Source organism: Boeremia exigua, assembly GCF_020726555.1.
Source record: "Boeremia exigua strain MPI-SDFR-AT-0100 chromosome Unknown C7974scaffold_2, whole genome shotgun sequence".
Classification (NCBI taxonomy): Eukaryota; Fungi; Ascomycota; class Dothideomycetes; order Pleosporales; family Didymellaceae; genus Boeremia; species Boeremia exigua.
Window position 1 is genome coordinate 1,240,125 of NW_025763519.1, and position 14,716 is coordinate 1,254,840.

The window sequence follows — 14,716 nt, forward strand, 5'->3', positions numbered from 1 at the left end:
GGCATGTCTATCTTTGTTTGCTTCAACTAATTGAGCTTCTTGTTCTAGCTCCGCATCTCTCCCGAGCGTAGTGGCAGGACCGGAGACGGCTCGTGTAGGCGTTTTGTAGCCGGAAATACTCGGCTCGACCGTCAATTCAGAGTCTACACCCAGATCTGACATTCTCATATCCAAGGCCTGCATCTCCTGGATAGATGCCGCGATTGTCTCGGCGGTCTTGGTGCCTAATTGGGCCATAACTTGCAGCATGCGCTGGTTGCTTTTCGGTGAGAAGCAGGCTGCAAGTAGGACAGCCATGGTCAATTTCGCCATGAGCATTGTCGAGCCCTCCCTCGCTCCCGTCTTAAGGTCCGGTATCATGCGCTTCGTAAGGACCGGCAGCTGCTCGCATTCCTCGCGAATGTACGTCGAAACAGCGCGCTCGATGTGCTTCAGATTCTGCCATCTCGGTATCCAGTTGTTGCTCTGGCGGCGGTCGTTGCTTTCTTCGAATATGGGCAGGGACTCGTCGAAGTATTCATTGTCGATATCGTTGAGGATTTGCCAGAGGATCTGACCGTCTTCGAGCTGGTTCCATGTAGTGACTCGGCCGGCTCGGCCGGGCAAATTAAAGGTATTGACCTAACAAGTGCGTGTCAATCGAGATTCGATGCTATAAGGGCTGGCGCATCACGTACCCAGTCGAGCAGCGCTCGAAGCAGCTCGGGCTTGAAGTCGTCCATGGCGAGCTAAGGGCTTCACCAGCCACAAGAATGTACGCGTATGCTGCTTTTTGATGCTAAGGAGAAGAAGCAGAAGTCATGCATGCTGTGCAGGCGAGCCAATCATGCAAAAAAGCCGCCGTCGTGGTGTTGACGCGTGGGTAATCGATGAGCGGTGGGCGCGGGCGATTGCGCTAAACAGATCGCCTTCCGTCGGGGTGCACGTCGATATCGTGCGAGCTGGGGCAGAATGGACGGTTACGGCTGTCGGACAGTCCACAGAGGGTCAAATCGAGTGCATGAGAATGCAATCGTGCTGAGACAGAGGCCAGTCTGAGTGTTTCGTAAAACCAAAGGTCGGGGGTTCCCAATGTGGTGGGGTCGCACCCGCGCGCCTGCCGCTGCAGGGTCCACACCGACACCAGGCATATCGAACACCGTGGTGAGCTTCACACATTCACACATGCACGCATCCATGTACACACGCATACGCAGTACACGCACACCGCCGAACTCATGGAAACTTCGGCGCATGGATCGGATATGGCTTACAGTCGCGGCGGGATCCTGAAGAAATGCAGTCATGATGAAGGTATAGGTATTGGTGTGAGCATTCAGGCCAGCCCACAACGAAATCAGTTTGCGATTAGGTATCCTAAAGTCATATATTCTTCGCCATACTCCGTATCAAACTCCAAAACGTCAAAAGCGAATGGCGTGCCCCGTAAAGCTGTAGCCTCCGTGCAGGGATGTACAATGCAAGCTGGAGTAGCACCGCCTAATCCTCGTTTTGAGTAGTCACGATGCCGTCCTCTTCGATCTCGACCTTGTACTGCTCGCCCATCGTCGTTACAAATTCGAGAGCAGAGGCAGGCGCATGGGCAGCGAAGCCCTTGATGATGTCTGTAGGCATTCGTCAGTTCGTTCTTGTCTACGTGCATTACACGATGCACTAACTGTACTCATGTGTGATGACGCCCTTGGCCTTGCGTATGCTCTCCTTGGCCTCCTCTACAATGTGGTCGGGCGTGTCGTTGGGAAAGCTGATAATGACGGATCGCTGGGGAGCCCCAGCCATGGTGGTGGCAGCGAAGAGTGCGGTCAGGCCGGCAAGAGTAGCAAAGCGCATGTCGAATATGTTCGATCGAGTGCTATAACCGGTGAGTAGTGTGCGTGTAGAGTCTTCTATCCGGCGTGTTGTTCAGAGTCGTGGATGTTACCAGGAGAGCGGATGTCTGGTCGACAATGGCGTGCCTCGGGAGTGCACGTCACTCATCCAACCAGAGAAGGCGCGACACCGCTGGTAGACGACCCATTTCCGCTAGCCTCCTCGATCGTTCCTCCTTGGCATCACCCAACTTCTCCCATGTTCTTCAACACCTCTGCGCTAGAATAGCGACAGGATTATTGCATATGAGTCCCGTAGCACGAGTGGCGCAGGTCCTACGCCGTGTCTAATACTAGCGGCTGACCTCCGGCGTTGACCTGCAACTATCACGACGCGTTGAGGCAAAAACACAAGGGTTCTCCTAAGAGGTATTTAGTATCCAGCTGTGAGAAAGTCCGGCGTTGACGTCGACACACATGCTGCTATCCACGTTGGGGGGCTGCTACATCCATCAATGCCGCCCAGACGATCACATACAAAGTCACGCCTTGGTTGCAGCCAATGCAGAAGAAGACGAGTCAAGTGTGACGAGAAGCTTCCTCGCTGCTCCTCTTGCACCCAGCGCGATGAAATATGTGTATATTCGAGATTTCCAACCAAGTCAACGCCCCTCCCAACCACGACACCAGCCACACCTCCCATGAACGCTACTGCACCGTTGAATGCCGGAATCGGTCATAGCCTCCCAGCTGCCAACACCACCCATCAACGCGGCGCAGATGAGACTACGTGGAGCGCAGCTCGAATTCGAGAGCTAGAGCTGCTTCATCATTGGTGCTCAAAGACCTCCACCAACTTCACACCAGAGCTGGTAGACATGTTCCAAAACTACCTGGTCAAGGAGGCCTTGAAGAATTCACATCTCATGGAGGCTCTCCTTGCACTGGCAGCATTCCACATCGCCTGCGAGACAGACGATCCGATTTTGTCGCACGACTTTACAGGTGTAGGCATGAGCTATCAGACCAGAGCCATCGCTGCGTTGCGCGTTGATCTTGGTTCACTGTCGCCCGAGAAGTGCGATCCTGTATTTGCGACCTCTGTCCTCATCATGGTATGCGTGATGGTGTCGCCCTTCCTACCCGTTGGACACGAGAAGATATTCAATTTCAACGCTGAAGCCATCCTTCCACTTGCCGACATAATTCGCGGGCTCGGCCTCGTCATTGAGACATCACAGCGAAAAGTACTGCAAGGGCCCCTGAGCGGCATGTTCAACGTCACGTGGCCAAGTCTACCACATGCGACGGTGTCACCTATCATAGAGGATCTGCGCAGGCTCAACGCAGGCAAAACCGACTCGAGTGCTGCACCCGTGTTCGAACATGCCATCGAAGCTCTTGAACGGAAGATTCTGGACAAAGATGCAGTTTTTCCGTGGATTGCCATGGCAGGCTTAGAGTTCATCGAAAGACTCAAGTTGCAGGACAGTGTCGCAATGGCAATATTCATGGTATGGGGTGCGCTCATGACAATGGCTGATAACCAGTGGTGGGCCACTTTCTCTGGGAAGAACCTGGTGAAAGAGACTTCGTCCATACTGATATCGAAGGGGGACGAATGCACTCGCATCATTGTGTGGTGCCGACGAGAAGTTGGGCTGAGCGAGCGCCCTTAACCTTAGTTTGTTCATCGACATTCGTGTTCGGCAGTACCTCACGTGGTAGAAGAGATATATGTAGACTGCTTCAAACGCAATCGTGAACTCGATTTTTACGTGCTACAGGTGCATTCTACTTCAGCTCCAGCGCATTAGCCTTGATGCTCTCTTCCAGACCTGTATAGCCATGCCCATACGTCTCCTTCAGTAGTTCCTCGACCTTGCTTTTTTCAGCATTCGTAATCTCGTCCGTGCCCTGATCCTCAAAATCCTCGAAACTCCTCTCCGGATACAGATCCCTCAGAATGTCAACGATGCGACCGATCGGCGCAGGCGCGACCATGCCCAGTAATCTCCTCTCTTGAACATCCGGGTGCGCAAGCGCGATTACGTGCAACTTTGCGTCATCTCTAACATCGATAAAGTGTTCTGGCACCTGCTTGAGAGCATCGTACTTGCCGTCCCACAAGTTCTTCACCCACCCAGCGGTGGTAGGATACCCCTGGTGCTGTGGCTGCAGCACAGGACCTAGGTTTGCATTCGGGTTTACGCAATTGATGTTGATCTGCGCGTTAGTTTCCTTCTTCCACTTTTGCATCGCACGTTCAACTTCGACTTTACTTGCTGCGTACACTGTCGGACCGCCTGCGTCCTGGCCTCTCTCTTTGACAGCGCGAATAGCGTCTTCGTTGAACGTAGACTCCGAAACTGTGAACTTGACGCCAGGCTTTGGCTGGGTTACCGCGAAGGAGGAAGACGTGTATACGAATCTTCTGATTCCAGCTGCAGAGGATGCTTTGAGGGCACTGAGAGCCATGTTGACAGCGTGTGGAATGGCGATTGCTGGGTCGCCAGACCCGCGCATGTCGTGTGCTACGTGTATGAAGCCTCCTGCACCTGTTCACTTGATTAACGGATTGTTCTTGGACTATGAAATAGCATGTAGACATGCTCGTTTACCTTTCACTACTTCCGTGAACGCTTTCTCCTCAGTCAGGTCTGGCACCGTAATGAGCTCGAATTGACCTTCGCCATACTTGTTGTCGAAATAGGCCTTTACCCACTGATTCTTCTTCGCGTCGCGTGAGGTGCCGCGTACTTTGTAACCAGCAGCGAGGACTTGATCAACCACGTGCGAGCCGATGAAGCCACTGCAACCCGTGACAACGATGGTGCTGCCGTATGGTACAGCCGGATTCGTGATACCAGGGAGCGTCATTGTCTTGATGTACTTTGAGAAACGCGGTGGAGAAGTCAATGGCATTCGTTTCAAAATCAAGTTATACACTACCGCGAAGCATCCTGCAGTCGAGAAATACAGCCGTACAGTCGCGGCGTAGCCGATAGAGTACATCCCGGGATGACGTCACGGAGAATGTTGACTGTAATGACATCAGTGACAGACTGCCACTGAATGACCAAATGTGGGGGCTATCTCAGCTGGTTAAGGCAGACCAGAAAAGCCCGGAAGCTATAATAATCGTAGTACATTGGTTCCAGATTACAATATTGCAACAAGAGAGTAAGGATTTCGATGCTTTCAATTTTGGTGCCTGGCAGCACTACTATCTACGGTTGGTGCGGTACATTGCAATGAAAAACTCCTTCTGGGTGCCGTGGATGAGAAAGTTACCGCCACCCGAGTTGCGGCTATGCTCGTGCTTTGATGAACGTTTTGTTGCGCATCATGGACGCCAAAGAATACAATCGAGATGAAGCGAATCGGTAAGGGGAAGAATGGGCAAGGGTTGTACACAAGCAAAGAAAGAAAGGAAGGCTCCATGCAGCGCCTGTTGATGCATCACGAACCAAGCTCCACAGATGCTGCCGTTGTCGTACTATACAAAGCGATCTGTCAGGCACGAGCACTATGGATAAGGCTAGAGCAAGAGCTCTGAGCATGCCAATAAGCAAGACCGAAAGATAATAAAAGATCGCAACTCGAAGATGATCAGCCTTCACCTACATCGACCAAGATTTGTGCCGACGTGTAAGAATGTTGCGTGTCGATAAAGCGTGACGGAACATGTCGAGCATGCACGTGACCATAACTCGTCAGGTCGTAACGTCGTTAGGGCCCTTCAGCTAGAAGAAGTTACTCACACCAGCAGGCTGGGCGTACTGCTGGTAAGCCGGGTTGTGTACAGAGTTGTTGAAGTGATGAGGCATAGGTGGGTTGCTCAAGCGGTGCGGCTGACGATGCGGTTGAGGTGAAGCAATGTTGGCGCCATAGTTGGCAGAGGCAGTGTACATAGGAGTCTGGTACGAAGAACCGGCCTCCGAAGTCTGCGCTCCAGAAACAGTGCTCGGAGAGACGTGACCGGACGGAGCACGGCCAGTGAAAGCAGCAAGGCGACCCTCACGTTCCTGAACCTTGGATTGGATACGCCGACCGTAAGGTGTCTGGCGGATCTGAGGCAAAATAGGGCGCATGGCATCGATGAGGTGCATGCATAGCTCAGGAGGAGCAAACTCGAGAGCCGTCTGAATGACGTAGTTCCCATAAGAGTCGCGCATGAGCCTCTCCAGTTGCTCAGCGTCCACCAACTCCTCAATCATAGCAGCTTTGGTTGACATCTCAGCACAGCGGATGCACTTCTCGATGACATTAGAGCTGAACTTCTGCATAGAAAGCTCGGCAATCTTGCCCTTGAAACCAAGGCAAAGCGGGGTCGTGAAGTTGGGGTCGTTCAGATCGAGAATGTACTGAACAACGTAGTTACCAAAAGGATCCTGCACAAGATGGAAGCTGTGGGCGGTGATCTGGCGGACGAGATCGACCTTCTGGAACCCAGAAGCGTGGTCGATGCAACGCTGGAGGACACAACAGCCGTGACGGTGAGTTCCGACAATGACACAGTGCTCGCCTACGGCATCGAAGATGAATTGCGCTTCTGACGACTTGAGGTGGTTAAGACACTTCTGAATGACATGGTTGCCATTCAGGTCCTGGATGAGATCGACGACCTGACCAGACAGGGCCTGAATGATAATCCGAGTCTGCTCCTCGGTGGAGATGAATTCAATCATCTTCTGCAAGGCTCGGGTGCCGTGCTGATTAAGTGCGATAGAGACCATAGCTGGAGCAGCGTTACGGACGAGAGTATTGCGCTGCTCGTCATTGGTGAACTCCAAAAGCTTCTGACAGAGGTAGTTGCCAAAGGGATCGGTCATGAGCTCAACGACATGAGGAGCTGTCTCATCAAAGATGATCTGCAGGTATTCTGTGTTGTGCTCCTCGAGTTTCTTCTGCAGAAAACGGCAGCCGTGCTGGTCCTTGCACAGGCTGTAGATCTCGTGGCGTGGCATAGTCTTCAGATCATAGTTCATGAAGCGGTTGGCATCATTTTGCAGACGGCGACTCTGAATGACGCGAGCTTGGCTGTCTTGAACGCGCCCATTGGGTCCGTATGTAGCGTAAGGGTTGAAGTACGGGCTGGCGTTGGGGTACACGCCATTGGAGCCGTAAGGAGGCGGTCCGCCGTACTGGGGGCCAAGGGACATGCCACTCATAGCATTGTTGAGAACGTTCATGCCATATCCATAGTATGGGCCATTGCCGGCATTTGGGGATGAGTACTGCGACATGGTTGGAGAGCCAATAGAGCTGCTGACAGACCCATTGCTAGGTGCTGCAGAAGTGATGGCAGGGCCAAAGGGGGCAGCGCTCGCGTGTAGGCCGGAAGAGACAGGGCGATACTCCTGCTCTTTGAAACCCGTCGACAGCTCCCGGCTGTGGCGATGGGACACAGCGTGAGGGGGGATGCGGCCAAGGTTCGCGTTGTGTTGGTTGAAATGTTGTTCCGCATGGGCATTGACGTTTCCGTTTGTGCCGTTACTATTAGCTCCAGTTCCATTCTTCAGGGTAGGGACATTGCTTGTGGAAAACGACTGGGTCAGCTTTGGCATGCCGTTGTTTGGACTAGCGAAGCTGGAGCGCTGATTGTCGGCCCTCAAGGGGCTGGTGAAGTTGAACTCGACAGATTGGCGATTTTTGGGCGTGGTCTGACCATTGGAGTTGTTGTTCTCATACTCCTCAGCCTGTGAGCCTTTACGGAATGTGTTAGCAGGAAGCGACTGTTGGGCCTGACGATGCGTGCGATAGCTTGGCCAACCAGACTGGACCTCCGAGCCGGGGGATTGTGCAAGGGCTAAATCAAGCGCGGCGGAAGAGGCAGAAAGGCTCGTACCGTTACCTGCATCGCCACGACGGACAAGAATGGGGAACTTGTCATTCGTGTTGCTCATCTGGAGATAAGCCTTGTGATCCGGTGAAGCAGTTGGATTATGTTCTTTGTCTTCTTCACCAAAGAGATAGCCGGTGGTATCGATGTGACCAAGAACGGAAGCCAGATCTGGAAGGTTATCACGGCCACGGAGGTCAAGGCCAGTCACAGGCATGGACATACGGTTGTTCCTACAAGAGCTTGTTAGTTATGAACTCTGTGCATACAAGTTTGAGGCGTTGGAATGTGGTAAGTGAGCGTGGGGCTTGTGTCACGTTCCACGTCATTACGACAAGACGATCAAGTGAAAGAAGGAAAGTGGATGTCCTTACTTTCGCGAGGCTGGGCTCAGTGGGGTGAAGTCGTCGTTGTCAAAATCGTCGTGCTCTTCATCTGAGTTGCGGCGAGTGCCTGGCACAGATTGAGATGGCAGGCCGTTGTTGTTGTTGAAGAAAGAGGACGGAGGTGAAGTCACCTGAGAGTTGGCGCGGCTGCCACGAGGCGTAACCTTTGTGGGCTGAATGCTGGACATACTGAAACGGTTCGGTCGGGAAAAGGCGTTTGGAAACCCGTTATCGCTATACTCCGGTGGAGTAGTCGGCTGGCTGTTTGCGGGCTTGCCGAAACGGACTTCAGAAGAAAGTCGAGTTATCTCTTCCTCGCCGCGTCGAGACTGCAAATCTATGAGCTCCATTTCAGCCTCAAAGCGTCTACGCTGCTCCTTTAAATATTCGTACTCAAGCTTCTTCTTTTCGAGCTGACGGCCAGTTAGCACAGTCCAGCGGTCGTCGGACGCGTGCTGAAACAAGGAAATAATTGCGACTCTCGTGACAGGCGGCTAAGTAAGGAAATGTTGTGGAAGGAGAGATGTGAAGCCGCGAGAGATGTAGGCCTCCCAAAGAAACAAGGACGGATGTACAAGCGATAGCAGTAGCAATACTGAAGCTCAAGTCGCAACGTGGGTGGAGGAGAGCCAGGGCAAGGCAAGAGCGGATGTGTATCAAACGCAGCAGTCTTGGCGGGGCAGGTGATTGGCGCGCGTGAGGTAAAAGAGAATGCGTTGCCGAAGTGAAGGGGACTTGTTGCTTACCACCTGAAGCTTGTGATAGGTCTGTTGATGGTCTTGTCAGCCTTTGCTCTCATTCACGTCGTGTTTGCCGGTAGCGAGCAGGACCACATGCAGGGTCGCACACGCAATATGCACGGCAAAGCTGGAACACAACACATGTCCAAGGTTCTGGTGCCCCTCGGTGCTCTAGGTCCCAAATGAGAGGGCTTCGCGACGTACCGCAGTAGTGAACTCCTGGGGCTCGGCGGCTTGCCTGCGCTGCTGGCCGATCGGCGACAGCGGGGTGTTCAGGGTCGGTATGTTGTTCGTGGTGAAGCGCCGGTGCAGCTGGCCGCGCACATCGCCAGAGGTAGAGGCGGCGACCTGGGCGGCCTGGGCGGCCTGGGAGCCAAAGCTGCTGCGCAGAGGGGATGTGAGGCCCAGGGCAGCAAACGATGCCTGCTCCTCGCGAGGTGAGCGGAGACCGCCGCGGTCACCAATGCCGGTGGAGAAGGCCATGGTCAACTAGAAATACACTGCATCACGGTCAGCGTATCTGTCCCTCGCATCTGGGGTGTGGGGTTGAGGGCGGTGAGGGAGGGGTGCTGCAGCTGCGCAACGCGCGCCTGCCCTCCGAACAGCGCACACAGCAGCGTGTCCCCGCGCAGACAGGGGCTCTACTACGTACGTACACAGTCGAGTTACTCGTACACGTACACAGGGCCGGTGCCCTCGGTGGACTTTGTGGTGCGGGCGCAAACGCGAGATGTCGTCGGCCTAGCAGAGTCGGTGCTGAGGGCTCACTTGGATCCTGGTGGCACGGGGTGAGGCTTGATCTATGCGCCAGAGCAGCCAAACCTGGATATGCGCGGCTCGTGGAAGGGACCGACAGAAGGAAAGGTCAAGTTGCACCGCCTGTCAGTCCTCGAGTATGCTTCAAGCTCTTGTGGGGAGGGAGGAAAGAGCGGCCTGCTGCCGCGAAGTTCAATGGTCGGCGTGGACCCTGAGCACTTTGGGAAGGCGCCGTGCATACGCGCTACCGGAGCCCTCACACGGGAATCCGCAGCTGGAGTGCTTCATGACGACCCGTGCCCTGGCCGTGAACGCACATGCGCCCTCTGCCTCGATCACGTCGATCTACATAGACGTGCATCCGCTTTGATTTCTCCAGCTGTTCCCATTCTTCACCCACCGTCCCGTGTCGGAGCTCAGCGCTGCCTGTCAGCCTCCTGCTAGCCACCGTGCCACTGTTGGTTTGCAGCGCCTCGGCCCACCAGTTGGGAAGCTTCTGTTCCATGCGGCCCGCTGGCTGCCCAATGTGCGCAATACCCGTGGTGCTGAAGCTCCTTGACAAGGTGACAAGGTGACAAGCAGTTGTCCAGACCTCTGGACCCCTCCAGGGATAGTGAGCACCGCCGAACAGTGGGCTTTTGGCAAGGCTCACACGTCATTCGGCAGCAGCTTCAATCCATCGTCACACTGTCTGGCCAATCACTCCCCGTTCCCGCCTGTCAGTGACTGGAAAGTAAGGGAGGGGCAGCAGTTTTGCGCATTTCCACGGCCGGAGCGGGCAGCGGGGCAGACCTACTCGTCCTGAACGCCGACAGATGCCGGCAGTAGGTGAGTACCGTAGGTATCGTGGTGGCATTCTCAGGTTCTATTTACAGGGTTCGAATTCAACCGCGGTAAACGATGGGCAGAAAGCCCCTCCATAACATAGCAAAGCTCCGCCACTATGCGCAGCCATTTTGGCCAAAACCCCGAGGATCCGACATGTTTCTTGATCCTCAGTTGAGATGTTCTGTGACAGCACTGCTTTCCAACAGCGGCCTGGGCCCACAGCCTCCAGCATCAAGTGCACTGCCTCTCGTGATGTCCTGACGCTCAGCAGGCTTGTAAACATTCCACCAGAAGTCAGGTGTGGTCACGATGCGGATCTCCTCTCCCAACTTCTTGGGCATAGTGCACACAGGCAACACAGTCCGTGGCCCACTCTTGCGCAATCCATGGCTATCATGGCAGACGCGGTTAGGCTAGGAACCACATCTGCAATCCTACACCGCTATCTCAAAAGAGACCGCGCTAGGCCTTGCCTGCCTCGTTTCAGGTCGATGTTCCAGCCACTCTTGTTTCTGATTCCGTTGGCTTCCCCGCACTGCGAATCGGTTGCCGCCATTGCAGCCAGCCCACACTTCCAGTGGACATGCACCCGCCAGCACGAGAAGTGATTCCGACAGCGCCAGTCGCCACACTCTGCTGGGAGCACCAATTGGTACGTGGACGCTGCTCGGAACTGCAAGCCTGAGAAGCGTTCAGCCGCCTATTGAAATGTCTCGCACGACCCCGCAAGTCCATAGGCACGCGAGGAAAAGCAAAACTTGTACTCCCACATCGAACTCGCCTCACACTCCCAATATGCACAGTAGCCTGCGGCGCAGGCGGGGCATGCTTCGAGAAGGCTGTCCGTCATCGGATGATTGCTGCAGGTGCACCCGTGACAGCGCATCGCGAACGCCCGCAACGTGCGCTGGCAGGCAAGCGAGCGAACGTGGCAGGCCCTGCTCAGGCGCAAACCTTATTTTCGCACGTCAGTGCTGGCCGTCGGTGCTGGCAGTGCGAACTTGAGGGGCACGCAAGGGCGAGAGTGACGATTTTGTGGGGATCGGATGGATGTGAACTTCATTGTGCATGATCGGTGGCCCGCCGAACCTTGTGACTAAGTACATGAGGCCAGCCATTCTCTCGCGTTGCAGGAGAAACGGCGGACTAGTGTGAGCCAGATATTTTACCACACGACAGTAACGTAGAGGAATGCACAAAAAACCTACAGGAAACCTTTTTGCCTACAATTTAAGTAATGCTTGAGCAATTTTTAGCTTTGAATACCATGATAGCTACAAGTTCTGTGTTGAGTTGGTTGTCCGCCGTTCTTCTGCAACTTGAGAGCCATATGGGGAACTCCAAGCCGATGTCAACATCACGTTTGCAATTATACGTAGCAGAATGGAGAATCACGCTTTATACTTTAATGAAGGTCTTGCAAGTCATTCAGTGTCTTCAATATAGTCGTCTATACATTATCATAAAAACGGCTCGCTGTCTTCTAGTACAGTTTTAGCGAGCGCTTACCACCAGTAACGCTCTTGCGGACCTCAGATACGCTTCGCTTGGCGGTAGTGTTACCGACAGGAGCGCGAGCTGGAAAGCCTTCCCAAGAGGTAGCATACTTCGCAACGGCAGCGGCAATACCACGAGCGTGCAACAGCCAAGCTTCTTGGTTGAGGTTGTCTACCGTATCGCCAGCCTGGTGATATTGAGGATCCAGTATGGCTCCCGCAGTGCCGCCCCAGATCTTCTGTTCCTCGACAGTTTTGACCTCGTCAGCACCAGTGGTGGTACCTCCGGCAGGGATGTTGGCATCTAGGAAAGGACCATAGTCAGAGCGTCCGTTGAATTCGGTGGCGTTGTATGGTACACCGACTCGGGTGAAGTACTTCTCGAAGAACTCCTCAATTTCACTGCTGCCAGAAGGTCCGGACAGACCGTAGGCACTGCCATCGCCATCGTAGATCTGGTGAACGTAGTTGGGAGAGGCGATCATGTCGAAGTTAAGGTAGGCACGAATCTTGATAGCCTCCTCAGGAGTCAAGTTCTCGACGAAGTAGGTGGAACCAAGAAGACCAGACTCCTCTCCCGACCAGAAGCCGAAGGTGACAGCGTTTTTGACGTTGTACTTAGCGAGAGCCTTGGCGACATTCAAGATACCGACAGTGCCGCTTCCGTCATCGTTGATTCCAGGACCGGCTCCTACGGAGTCTGTGTGAGCGCCGAGCGCAAGCTGGTTGTTCTTGTCACCGCACTTGCTGGTGGCCAAGACGTTGTTGGTGGTGATAACCTCGACCTTAGTCAGGACATCAAGAGAGGCAGTCACGTTCGCACCGCCCTGGATCTGAGAGACGTATGCCTGACCCTCCGCCAGAGAGATTCCAACGGTCGCAACATAAGGTCCCTCGGGGCGCGGAGGGGGGCCAAGAGTGGCCGAGACAGTGCCGGGAACGTTGTTGTAAATCACCGCGCCGATAGCACCAGCGCCGCCGGCAAGAGCAGACTTTAAGCCGAAGTTGCAGGTACCACGGGAGACGAGCGCAATCTTGCCTGCCAAGGAAGCTGGGTAATCGGATGCCTCACAACCCAAGTTGCTTACAACAACCAAGGGCGCAGTGACCAGGCCGGTAGTTGAATTAGAGTACTCGAAAAGGGTCGCGTTAATAGCTTGACCACCGATCGTGAACTGGCGAATTTCGCCCTCGAGCATTACATAGTTGGAGAATGGCTGGAGGGTAACGTCGTAGTAATCGGTAGCCTCCAGTTCCTTCTTCAGCCAGTTTACAGTGTCAACGTGGGCTTTTCCTCCCATGATCCTGTTACGGTCTGGGTAGCTATAGGCAAAATCCTGAAGCTGTTGGGCGCCCCTCAGCAACTTTTTCGAGGTGATGTCGGCTTCAAGCTTCCTCTGTACAAGTATCAGCATAGATCCACAATCATTGTAGGAGACAGTTATCTCACTGAAGTAACATCGGGCCTCTTCTTGCAAGGCTTGTCGTTGTGGCCATCTTGACGTCCCCTAAGTTCTGTGGTCGCCGACGCAGCAGCGGCGAGAGCAGCGAGCGCAACTGTGACCTTCATTTTGGCGGTGATCTTGTCTTTCGAGCAACAAAGCTGTAAGGTTCAAGCTGCGGCTGTGGTTCTCAGAGGAATGCGCAGCACACGAGCTTTATACTTCGCCTCCCACAACTCGCCCTGACATGCTTGCGCAACCCTGCTCCCGTGCGCCAGTTGCATGGCCAACCTCTCCTCATTGCACAAAGCCCTGCAGACCCGGGTCCAGCGTCCAGGTCCACCGCAATCGCATGCAATCGTGACCGTGTCCCCGCCCGCCAAGCGGATCAATATCTATCGCCTCTTATCATTCGCTCGAAGTTCCACTCATCATACTCAATCAAGAAGCTCACGAAGCACAAGCCACGCCAATACCTGCTTCATTGCGGTAGACTTCCTGGGCAAAGGCTGGGCGTGCGTGATAGTGGCGGGCGATTGCGAAGGAACAGGGTGCGCAATTGGAAGGAGTTCGCTTGTAGAGAGAGGAAGGAGGAGACAAGCTCATGTTTGCCAAGAAGGCCGGGTGTAGACCGATCGGGAAGGTGCGATGCGAAGATGCTGCAGGAACACGGTTCTTCGGCGGTCGGGGACGATTGTGTATCGGTCGATCATCAGCGGCGCGCGCAGCGCCTGCGCATTCCATCTCTTCGACCAGCAAAACGTCGGCTACGCATTTTCCCGCATGGTGGACGCCATATCTCGGCCATTGATGCGATTTTGGCGCTGCCGTAAGTCCGGCTAGTAATAGGGAGCTCGACGCGCTCTGTCAGGAGTGGCGAAATCAGAATGGTAATGCTGGACCATTCGAGCGAGGTTCAGACCTTAATAACATCTATGCGTTAGAAGGTCACTTGTAAGCAAAATCAGATTCACTGTGACGCTGTGATGCAGAGGACGAGACAAAAGTACTATCAGAGGGAAATGGCCTCCTATATATCGTGGAGCACCATGTTGTCCTCTACCATCCGCACTTGGTTCGAACTACGGCAAGACACATGCACGATTCCTGGGCGCTGCCTTGTGCTTTCCTCATGACGCTTGGACGAGAGAGGGCTTTTAGTGTGCAGATCTCCTTAGTTTGACATGTTGTCTTTGCTATACATCACAATGATCGGATAGGACAAACAAAGCCGGCAGCTTTGTTGGTTTCTTACTTCGTTGCTGCATTCACGCGACCAACACTAATTGAAGGGCTAGCTATCGGTGAATATTACGAGGCGTACCCTAGGGCTGAACATGGCCTTCCAGAAGCAGTCACGTCACCCTTTACTGCCTCCAGAGCCATGCACAACATCTCTATGCATTCTTCTTAGC

The 14,716-nt window shown here is 54.1% G+C and overlaps 5 protein-coding genes across 5 annotated transcripts; 1 reads left to right on the top strand and 4 right to left on the bottom strand.

Annotated features, from left to right (window-relative positions):
- Positions 1-1,181: 1,181 nt before the first annotated feature.
- C7974DRAFT_420714 (uncharacterized protein) lies at positions 1,182-1,967 on the bottom strand. Its single transcript, XM_046144270.1, has 2 exons — positions 1,659-1,967; positions 1,182-1,604 (listed from the first exon to the last, which is right to left on the bottom strand). Exons 1-2 carry the CDS (start codon positions 1,828-1,830, stop codon positions 1,480-1,482), a joined length of 297 nt encoding a protein of 98 aa, XP_046001416.1. The 5' UTR covers positions 1,831-1,967; the 3' UTR covers positions 1,182-1,479.
- On the top strand, positions 1,968-3,565 carry C7974DRAFT_385415 (uncharacterized protein). The gene has a single exon (XM_046140948.1). It carries the CDS (start codon positions 2,324-2,326, stop codon positions 3,485-3,487), a length of 1,164 nt encoding a protein of 387 aa, XP_046001417.1. The 5' UTR covers positions 1,968-2,323; the 3' UTR covers positions 3,488-3,565.
- A 37-nt stretch (positions 3,566-3,602) lies between these two features.
- Positions 3,603-4,688, bottom strand: C7974DRAFT_430891 (aldehyde reductase; the record flags this gene model as incomplete). Its single annotated transcript, XM_046144737.1, has 2 exons — positions 3,603-4,366; positions 4,430-4,688. The coding sequence occupies 2 exons, from the start codon at positions 4,686-4,688 to the stop codon at positions 3,603-3,605; spliced, it is 1,023 nt and encodes a 340-aa protein (XP_046001418.1).
- A 774-nt stretch (positions 4,689-5,462) lies between these two features.
- Positions 5,463-8,545, bottom strand: C7974DRAFT_102096 (armadillo-type protein). Its single transcript, XM_046134855.1, has 2 exons — positions 8,028-8,545; positions 5,463-7,886 (listed from the first exon to the last, which is right to left on the bottom strand). The coding sequence occupies exons 1-2, from the start codon at positions 8,387-8,389 to the stop codon at positions 5,555-5,557; spliced, it is 2,694 nt and encodes an 897-aa protein (XP_046001419.1). The 5' UTR covers positions 8,390-8,545; the 3' UTR covers positions 5,463-5,554.
- A 3,203-nt stretch (positions 8,546-11,748) lies between these two features.
- On the bottom strand, positions 11,749-13,590 carry C7974DRAFT_102145 (uncharacterized protein). The gene is made up of 2 exons (XM_046134856.1): positions 13,310-13,590; positions 11,749-13,256 (listed from the first exon to the last, which is right to left on the bottom strand). Exons 1-2 carry the CDS (start codon positions 13,427-13,429, stop codon positions 11,847-11,849), a joined length of 1,530 nt encoding a protein of 509 aa, XP_046001420.1. The 5' UTR covers positions 13,430-13,590; the 3' UTR covers positions 11,749-11,846.
- Between the last annotated feature and the right edge of the window lie 1,126 nt (positions 13,591-14,716).

Bases quoted from the DNA above. Each gene is read 5' to 3' on its own strand.
- C7974DRAFT_102145 (XM_046134856.1), bottom strand. From the start codon at position 13,429: ATGAAGGTCACAGTTGCGCTCGCTGCTCTCGCCGCTGCTGCGTCGGCG. The intron at 13,257-13,309 runs GTGAGATAACTG...ATACTTGTACAG, and splicing joins AGAGGCCCGATGTTACTTCA to AGGAAGCTTGAAGCCGACAT.
- C7974DRAFT_102096 (XM_046134855.1), bottom strand. From the start codon at position 8,389: ATGGAGCTCATAGATTTGCAGTCTCGACGCGGCGAGGAAGAGATAACT. The intron at 7,887-8,027 runs GTAAGGACATCC...AAGCTCTTGTAG, and splicing joins CTGAGCCCAGCCTCGCGAAA to GAACAACCGTATGTCCATGC.
- C7974DRAFT_385415 (XM_046140948.1), top strand. From the start codon at position 2,324: ATGCCGCCCAGACGATCACATACAAAGTCACGCCTTGGTTGCAGCCAA.
- C7974DRAFT_420714 (XM_046144270.1), bottom strand. From the start codon at position 1,830: ATGCGCTTTGCTACTCTTGCCGGCCTGACCGCACTCTTCGCTGCCACC. The intron at 1,605-1,658 runs GTTAGTGCATCG...GAATGCCTACAG, and splicing joins CGTCATCACACATGAGTACA to ACATCATCAAGGGCTTCGCT.